At 38.2% G+C, this 9,803-nt stretch overlaps 1 protein-coding gene across 30 annotated transcripts in view; it reads right to left on the bottom strand.

Moving 5' to 3' along the window:
- Positions 1 to 9,803, bottom strand: part of ptprsa (protein tyrosine phosphatase receptor type Sa) — a 237,753-nt gene that overhangs the window by 31,592 nt on the left and 196,358 nt on the right. For 20 of the 30 annotated variants that reach the window (XM_016473225.1, XM_016473226.1, XM_016473228.1 and 17 more), the window contains 2 exons: positions 7,583 to 7,630; positions 1,823 to 1,920 (listed from right to left, as the gene is read on the bottom strand). In XM_016473225.1, the coding sequence (XP_016328711.1) occupies positions 1,823 to 1,920; positions 7,583 to 7,630 (146 nt within the window). The remainder of the gene's footprint in view (positions 1 to 1,822; positions 1,921 to 7,582; positions 7,631 to 9,803) is intronic. The other 10 variants (XM_016473241.1, XM_016473242.1, XM_016473244.1 and 7 more) reach the window with 1 other exon arrangement.

Raw genomic sequence — 9,803 nt, 5'->3', positions numbered from 1 at the left:
GAGCTGTGGGATTTACAACACGCAAATTCATCCTCTCCTCCCGAAACATGTTAAAGTAGGTCTCCGGTAAACTGAGAGAAGAGCAGAGTAAATTTTATAGTTACCTACACATCTGTATATGATATCAATAAAACGTGTCGTCAGATTATATTTGTAAGGATCATTATTGCCATTTCCAAAGACATCAGCATGTATTTTACTAACTATAAATGTATGGTTTTGCTAGTACTTATGTGTATTTAAATGTCTGAAACCTAAAATAAGCATTATATGGTTGAAAACACTGAATAGTTGTGATAATATGACAAGCGTTAAGCGCGTCCGATCTGGCTCCGTGCCAGCCAAAGCGCGAAAGCAGATTTAAATTCAGCAGCTGATCACCTGACGCACTGAACGTTCTAATCACACCAGTGTGATCGTATGCTTCAGGGACCAGCCAAGACTGATCACACCGGTGTGATCGTAAAGGGTTAACCGATGTTATGTGACTAAAACGTAATTTTTCCCTCTAGCAATAAATCATGGCGACGGATTTTGGTAGGGTTATGTATATCGCAGCCACTGCACTAGCCATTATATTTAATTGAAGGAGGCGTATGCGTATATCTTTACAGAAGCAGCGCGGAGAGAAATGTGCCTTGGTGCGGCTGGTATAAACATAAGCATTGACTAGAGTGGCCGTGATCAGCGCCGGTGGCCAGAGCCGTAATGCAGTGTAAATAAGGGGTTATCCGAACATTAATGGCAAGGAAAGCCCCTTATACTTGAGATCGGCCACGTATGAAGTGTTTCTTGGAGGTTATAGTACGTTGAAGAATGATCAAATGACTTTTTACGTACTCCATGCGACCTGAAAATGTGAAAAAAACATTTACATTGCAGTTTTGCTAAATATTCCGTTTTTGAATTGGCTGAAAAACCACCTCATGCAAGCGTAAAACATTTTTTTGCGATAAAGGGCGAAAGTTTTTGCAAAATTGATGCGTTTCCATTACGCCTATTTTCAATTAGCAATTTCAATTTGCGCAATTTGAAGGGTAATTGAAATGCAGCTAGTGATTTAGCACCTACTTTTAGCATGCTAACGCACAAGGAATACATTCATTCCAATTTTTTCTTCTAGAGCAGCAGTTCCCAAACACTTCCTCAGCAGAATGACTTATTTACAAAGCCAGAGCAAATCATTTTTTTAAATTTGTTTTTTGAAACTCTGAAACGATTAACTAATATCTGGTAGAAGGTGACTTTACCAGATCACACCATTGTTTACTCCCTTTTTGCAAGTGGACGAGATCAGAAACGACCTTTTCTACAATCTACTACTCAGGCTTAGCTGCTTATGAATGACGTTTGTTATTTGGTTAGCATATGCAGCTAAAGCTAATCTATATGCTAAACCAATGTCCCAAAAATGATAGTGGGTTGGCTCAACTCAAGCGTGCCCATGTTCCTGCTGAGATATCAGGTCTGGCTCACGCTGGGAGCCATTTAAGACGGCATTAAGCCACGGGGGTGTTGATGGCGGTGCTGCCTTAGCAAGCTGTGATTTAAGATGGACGACGACATTTGCTCTATGCAAATGAAGGCTGATTCAGCAATAGCGAAGGCTAATCAGGAGCCACTACATTTACGAGCCCAGCACTCCAAACCGAGGCATCCGCGCCTTCTGCAAAACCCTGTGGCATGTGAGTAACTGCCATGCAAACGCTAAAAGCAATTCACCGCATTTGTTTAGCAAGAAAACCCACTTTATGTAAGTGCAACATCTTTTGAAATGGGTAACAATCCTATTCGTAACAAAAAATGGTATAATATGCAGTACCTCATACTCCTGGGAGAGCTTCAGGTTGTCGTTAGCCTTCAGTAGATCCGTGTGCTCAGCTAGCTCAGAGATGGGTATAGGAGGGTGGTTCATCATACCTGTGCAACAATCAGGAAACAGAAAGATAAGGTCAGAAAGACCAACGGGACCAAGAAAGACAGTTAGAAGCCAAATCCCAAAAGTTGGTGGAGAAAACAGGACTGGGGTGGGGGAAGACACCCAAGCAGGTGAGACAATGAGGTGGGGACTGGAGTGAGGAACAGCGGGTGATGTTAGAGACACAGTGTGACCAGGCCAGAGCTCTACATCATCAATCGGACCAATCAGGATCGCCCTAATTCAGAAAAACCGGCTGCATTTATACAGACAATATGAAGGAAAAGACCTAAGGACGATTGCTAAGGTGCTACAAAACCCCCAGACCAATTACAAAAATGATAGCGGGTCAAATGGTTCATAATAGTTTTGCAGTATGAAATTTCTTCTTTCTCACTCCGCTGTAGCTTAAAACGACGAGCAGGAGGACACTTCATATACTTGGTTGGTAAGACAAACCATACGTCTGTCCTCAGCAGACTAAGACGAGGGGAAAAATGTGCTTGGTTGCCTTTGTGAAACCAAACAAATTTCTTTTCAAACTGAGTCACAGGAACAATAAATTGAAAAAAACCCCATCTGCCCTTGAGAAATACGTTCATGTCTTCAGAGCTGAAACGTAATAGATTTAATCAAATGCAAAATTTGAAAACTCGTTTTTCAGCAAGGCGAGACAAAAGGCCAAAAGCACACAAGATTGAAGCTATGTACATTGCATCTGGAATAGGGGAATGGTATCCTTGTTGGTATCCTGTAGGGTTAACCCTATGTTACCCTAAACCAAGTGTGTCTAATCCTGCTCCTCAAGGGCCACCTAGCTAGCTTAATTCCAAATGTAATTTCTACATGGGGGAACTGGAATGCTTCCACACTAAACACGAAAAATACTAGTGAGCCAGAGGTAGAAAAATACAATATTGCCTTTCCCTGGAGTAAACCTCTAGCCTTAATATTTCTAACAGCTTTCCTTTTGGCAGAAGCTTGCACTAATTTCCTTATGTAATCCTTCATTTGCGCCACGATGGGAAATAAAGCTCTTGAGGTGGAGGGGAGATGATGGGGGTAATCAGGGTAAGGTAGGGGGTTTATTCGAGAGTTCTGGCCTGGGTTAGGATGACCCGATGGTACCGGTGCAAAGTGAAGTGCCATGTTCTCTGCTTCAGTTCAGCCAAAGCTAAGCAAGTATGTCACGGAAGCAGTCACCCATGTTATCCCTGCAACAACCTACAAGACCTTTCCTCAAACAAGCACTAGTTTTGCTGTTTGCTCAGACCGAAAACTTCCTAGGCCTCTCGCTGTGGAGTTAATCCAGTTATGAATTAGTAATGGATTATGGAAGAAAACAGACATAGCTCTTCCTAAAATGGTCGCCAATGTTTTTATAGAAGGCATTGGACTTTCTTCAGCATGAGGTCAAAATTTGGACAAACGTTGACATCTTGCTTGAAGAGTACTGTGATTTAATTAAGCATGGATAATCTGCATAATCACATTAGCCATCCTCAATTTCACTTCCAGTTTTTTTTGTAATGTAGTACGTCGCAAATGGCTTGGGTTTGATTGAAAAAGTCACTTGCTGATTGGACATTATGAGAAAAAAATTAAGCAAATGCCACTCGGGATGCCCTGAAAAAGTTCTAGCTGTTAGTTTTCAGACTTTCATGCAAAACAAAGCTATGCTAATAACAGTTTTTCCTCATCCACTATCTGGACACTAACACTTTTCTAACTCCAGAAATGTTATTCTCATCAGCCTGGCCAAGCTCTTAGTCTGGACTCCCCTTAAGGGGAACCAAGGTAATATATGCCGAAGCACTCTCGAAGAAGATGCGAAAAAAAAGTTCTAGCTGTTAGTTTTCAGACTTTCATGCAAAACAAAGCTATGCTAATAACAGTTTTTCCTCATCCACTATCTGGACACTAACACTTTTCTAACTCCACAAATGTTATTCTCATCAGCCTGGCCAAGCTCTTAGTCTGGACTCCCCTTAAGGGGAACCAAGGTAATATATGCCAAAGCACTCTCGAAGAAGATGCGAAGGGCAACTTTGGCAAACAACCTGAGATTCAGACCTGCATGCTAAATGCCAACAGCCTCCATGATGCAATGAGAAAGGCCATCTAAAGCCAATCGAAACCCAACAAACTCGGAAGATTAGCACTTTCCAATGTCAACGTATTCCTCAACTTTGCTCCGTGTCAACAACAATTACTCGTGCCCCGTTTTTTCCATTTCATAAATAAGCTGTTATTTGTTTGTTCTCAGGAATGATCTCCCCTCAAGATGTAACAAACAATTACATTTAATCCGATCAGGGTGCAAAGAACGTTTTAACCTCTGCAGATGACTTTTTCTTTTTTGGTTATTAAAACTTTCACAGTCAACTTTGTCAAATAATTAAAATTGGACATCGATATTTACCGATTATCCAAGACATTAGGTTTTTGTAGGAGATGAAAGCACTAAATACACGTTACAAAAGTGGCTTTTGCGTGCATGACCTTATCAGTTTCTTATAATTAACTACATTCAATTTCAAGTATTTATGTGAAAGACACTAAAAAGTCTGTTTAAGCGAGGTCCAATCGGATATAAACTCTTTCAAGGACAAATTCCTGTTGTTGTTCATTCCCTATCTGCTCTCTCTGCCAGGATTTCTGTGTCTCTCTCTCTCCACCGCGGAGTCTTTTTATCCCATGCAATCAAGCCCAAGATCAGTGAGCGCGAGAGATGCAAACTGTCTAATTACATATTTTCAGTCTCTTATTTGCACTTGACAGGTGATGCAAATAACAAATCCTTTTGATATCCGCTGCCGCTGTTCGCGAAACGATTTTATGCGATTGTTCATTTACATATAAAAGGAAAAGCGCTCAGTATATTTCCCCAAAAAAACAAGAAAAAAAGGGAGTCGTGTTTCTCTTTCCTCTGCCTCGCTGGGGGGCAGGAGGGATGTATCAAATGTTGGACTATTGTTTGCAGAGAGTTTAATTAATTCAGTTCGTTATCTCCGCCTACAGAACGACCCCATCGGTGGAGAGAGGAATGGGGGTCTGAACGGACAGGATGCTGGAATGTGCGGAGAGACTTGTGTAAAAATTATACAGAAGAGCCATCTCTACATGATCAGCTGCTTTTACTGTGGATTAATAGTGTTCAGCCAACAGCCTGTGAGAACAAAGCAATCGACAAGCAGAAGAATAAATAAAAAACTAATTTAAAAGGAAAAATTAAAAGCCGTGTTACGAATGAAAGTTAAAAGCGGTCATAATTAAGATGAAACGGTTATCCGCATTTGCATTTTAACTTCCCACAGATGCATAATGCAGAACAAATGTCTAGGACAATCAGTCTTCAATTTGTAATGTCTTTGGTGTATATACTTATATATATGTATATATATATATATATGGGTCAAAGACATTAAGATGTCCGCATCTAAAGAAATGTACAAAAGTGATTTTATGTCCATAGATGTCAACGCGTTCCTCAACTTTGCTCTGTGTCAACAACAATCACTCGTGTTCATAAATAAGCTGTTATTTGTTTGTTCTTAGGAATTTTCTCTCTGCAAGATGTAAGAAACAATTACATTTAATCCGATCGGGGTGCAAAAAATGCTTTAACCTCTGCAGATGACAAGGTTTTTTGGTTATCAAAACTTTCACAGTAAACTTTGTGACAAATAACTGCAAATCTACATTTACCGTAAAAAGCCTCCAAATGAAGATGATCCAAGACGTTACCTTTCTGTGGCAGATGAAAGCACTAAATACACGTTACAAAAGTGGCTTTACGTGAAGGACCTCATCAGTTTTTATAATTAACTACATTGAGTTTCAAGTATTTATGTGAAAGACGCTAGAAAGTCTAAGCGAGGTCCAATAGGATATAAACTCTTTCAAGGACAAATTCCTGTTTCTGTTCATTTCCTGTCTGCTCTCTCTGCCAGGATTTCTGTGTCTCTCTCTCTCCACTGCAGTCTTTTTATTCCATGCAATCAAGCCCAAGATCAGTGAGCATGAGAGATGCAAACTGTCTAATTACATATTTTCAGTCTCTTATTTGCACTTGACAGGTGATGCAAATAACAAATCCTTTTGATATCCGCTGCCGCTGTTCGCGAAACGATTTTATGCGATTGTTCATTTACATATAAAAGGAAAAGCGCTCAGTATATTTCCCCAAAAAAACAAGAAAAAAAGGGAGTCGTGTTTCTCTTTCCTCTGCCTCGCTGGGGGGCAGGAGGGATGTATCAAATGTTGGACTATTGTTTGCAGAGAGTTTAATTAATTCAGTTCGTTATCTCCGCCTACAGAACGACCCCATCGGTGGAGAGAGGAATGGGGGTCTGAACGGACAGGATGCTGGAATGTGCGGAGAGACTTGTGTAAAAATTATACAGAAGAGCCATCTCTACATGATCAGCTGCTTTTACTGTGGATTAATAGTGTTCAGCCAACAGCCTGTGAGAACAAAGCAATCGACAAGCAGAAGAATAAATAAAAAACTAATTTAAAAGGAAAAATTAAAAGCCGTGTTACGAATGAAAGTTAAAAGCGGTCATAATTAAGATGAAACGGTTATCCGCATTTGCATTTTAACTTCCCACAGATGCATAATGCAGAACAAATGTCTAGGACAATCAGTCTTCAATTTGTAATGTCTTTGGTGTATATACTTATATATATGTATATATATATATGGGTCAAAGACATTAAGATGTCCGCATCTAAAGAAATTTACAAAAGTGATTTTATGTCCATAGAAAGCACATTAAATGTAAGTAAAGTGTCTACTTTTAAGGGTTCAAATAAATTTTATTTTGAGAATAAAATGTCAAAATTTGGTTGAAATAATGTTACATTGTCATTCAGTGTAACACAATATTTATGTAAAAATTCAAACAACATGCTTATTCTGACCTGTACATATTAAAATATATAAAAGAATAAGGGAGAATATTAAATTTGATTGTGTTTTAAATGAGTAAAAAAATCTTACTGACAAATGGGCAAAACCTAGGATAGTGGCAACTTTAAAATATGTAAAATTACAGCTAATTAGTATTTGGGGTGAAAGTAATTAGTCTTTTAATATGTCATAAATTGATTTTTGTTGTAAATATGCCTGACAAGATTGTTACACTGAATGACATTTTAGTGGGTCTCTTCTGTAAATCAGGGAAAAATGTATGATATTTATTTTTTGCTCAGAAAAACAAAAACATAATTACAATTAAATTAAACACAATTTTTACGTGCTTGCCTTTAAAATCGACACGTACTGCGCATGTCTACATAACACGTACTACAAAAAAAAAAAAACTAACACGTACTACGCACACGCATGACGTCACCATTTTCAAAGATTCCCGTATTGGGTGTTTACACGGAAACAATAACGGTGGCGTTTTCAAAAATATGCGTTTTCAGTCCCTAAAACGCAGCTGTCGTGTAAACAAACAGAAATTACGACTCCTTTTAACTTTCCCAGGGTTACGGGAGTGAAAATTAGCGCAGATCCGGCAGTTTGTGAGGGAGGAAAAAAAAGTCATATGCAAATGTAGTTGGAAAACACAACCCATTATTCCGGATGTGGGGCAGACGCATTAAAAAAAGATAAGAAAACACCAAAGCTCTGCGCGAGATGTGAGCACTAACTTTCATAGTCAAAACCGGCTTCACTGACAGGACTGCTTAGACCCGAATCTGTGAAAAACAGCAAACAGCAAAAAATAAAATAAAAGCATCCGTCTTTGAATGTACTGATAATTAGTTGAGAACAAAATCTTGAAATGGACTCAAAGAAATGGGAAAACAAGCTAAATGCAAGGAAACCAATAAGCAGGAAATAGAAATTCTCCTTTATGGATTTTCTCCTTCCAATTAATTTTTCAGACTATATTGTGCATTTTTAACCAGGCAGGACAACAGACCACCCCTGCTTTGAATGAAGGCGGTAATCCTCGTGAGGGTCCTCGCCGTTGGATCCGACGCCAAGCAGTCTGTCAGATGCTGAAAGTAGGACACTCGCTCACATATCAGCCGTCCTTCATCCAACATCACAGTCGACATACATGAACCGCTGCAGATACTGTTTATACCACGAGTCTTCACGGCAAACTCCACGCTAGTTTTTTAAAGAATAAATCCTCAAAATATCAGATGGCGGCATCGATCGAGCGGTAAAAAGACATACGGTCAGAGTTTAGCGGCTCAACGTCTGTCCAGCTGTCTGGAGCACTAGCGCATGAGGAGTGTCTTTAGCTTCTGTTGTCGAGGTCTGAACCACCTGTGATGACTTTAGGCACACGACACCTATGCAGACGCGCAGATTAACACGCTATTGAGCGGATCAGGTTTGAAATCGCATTGTAATTAGGAATGCTTTTGAGAACAAAAAGTCTAAATGTACTTTTTATCTTTTCATGCTTTATGTTGGCAAAGTAAATAAAAAATAAAAATATATTTATTTTTTAAATATATTGTTGAGTATGTTCAATACAAATAAATGAAAAATATATATATGTAAATATGTTCAATATAAATAAAATATGTATTTTTTTTCTTTAATTTCTTTTGTTAACATTTACTATATTAATTAACATGAATAATAGTTAAACAGCATTTATGAAGTGTAGTTAATATTAAGTAAAACATTTATTTTGGCTGAAAACGTTGTCGTGTAAACGGCCCCTTAGAATGAGATCAGATGTCTAATAGTTTTTTTAATTTTCTGTTATCAATAGAGCATTGTAAATTAATGAAAATAAGCATGTTTCCTCAGAATGACTTGCTCTCCATAAGTAAAAAGTTTGAAGAGTTTGGATAATGTACTTTAAAAATATAAGACAATTACTGTTTCCTCTTTTACTGTTACTTTAATAAATTGCCATGGCAACACCGTTCAAGATATCCTAAATCCGTTCGCAATTTAAGTTCCTCAATATTTTGCAATCATGTTGACAAAGTTTGGTGTGAATTCCATGATTTTCATACTAGTATGCATTAATTCACAGCCATATTTTTCCAAAAATCCACATTCAAATCAAAATAGTCGACTTCCTGTTGGTCGTAGCTAATGACTGCAAATTAGAAAGTTGTCCGCATTGATGAGAACAATATATGTTCCAAGTTTGGTGACCGTAGGAAAAACTAAGCCCCTCAGTTTTGTCAAAAGGTGGTGCTATAGAGCGCTTCCTCCACGCCCATTTATGAGCTTTTGCCAGTGTCTAACTATAAGGTGGCGCTATAGAGTGCCTCTTCCACGCCCCTTTATGAGCTTTTTCCAGTGTCTAACTATCATTAATGCTGATGTGTGTGTTGAGTTTCATGAAATTCTAAGCATGTTATCTGCTTCAAAAACACAGGAAACAAATGTTAAAGTTTGATGCGTTGCCATGGTAATAGTATTTAAGCTATGAATAATCCCTTCCCAGTTTTGCATCTGACGTGTTTTGACATTATTCTGATGAAGTTTGAAGCAAATCGAGTAAAAATGTTAACATTAGTTAATGTACTATGAACTAAGATGAATATTTTATTAACTAACATTAATATACAGTATATATATATATATAGTTCATTTTTAGTTCATGTTAGTTAATGCATTAACTAATGTTAACAAGAGAGACCATATTGAAGTGTTACCAAAACATTTAATTTTACACGACAACGATGTAGTCAAAAACGGAAAAGTTTTTCAATTGTGTTTTTATAAAGTTTCACGTATACACGATAACATTTTCAAAACGATTTGCTTTTACACATATCCGCGAAAACGGCCAAAAACTCTGTATTACGTATGCCAGGCCAGTAGTTGGCACTGTCACCTTGATAGTAAACAGTACCTGTAGGGAAGTGACGATTATATGTTGTATAT

This window comes from Sinocyclocheilus anshuiensis, unplaced genomic scaffold (assembly GCF_001515605.1).
Source record: "Sinocyclocheilus anshuiensis isolate Anshui unplaced genomic scaffold, SAMN03320099.WGS_v1.1 scaffold1406, whole genome shotgun sequence".
In the NCBI taxonomy this organism is placed as follows: domain Eukaryota; kingdom Metazoa; phylum Chordata; class Actinopteri; order Cypriniformes; family Cyprinidae; genus Sinocyclocheilus; species Sinocyclocheilus anshuiensis.
The sequence above is the reverse complement of the archived record's forward strand: the minus strand, read 5'-3'. Positions and strand labels throughout refer to the sequence as shown.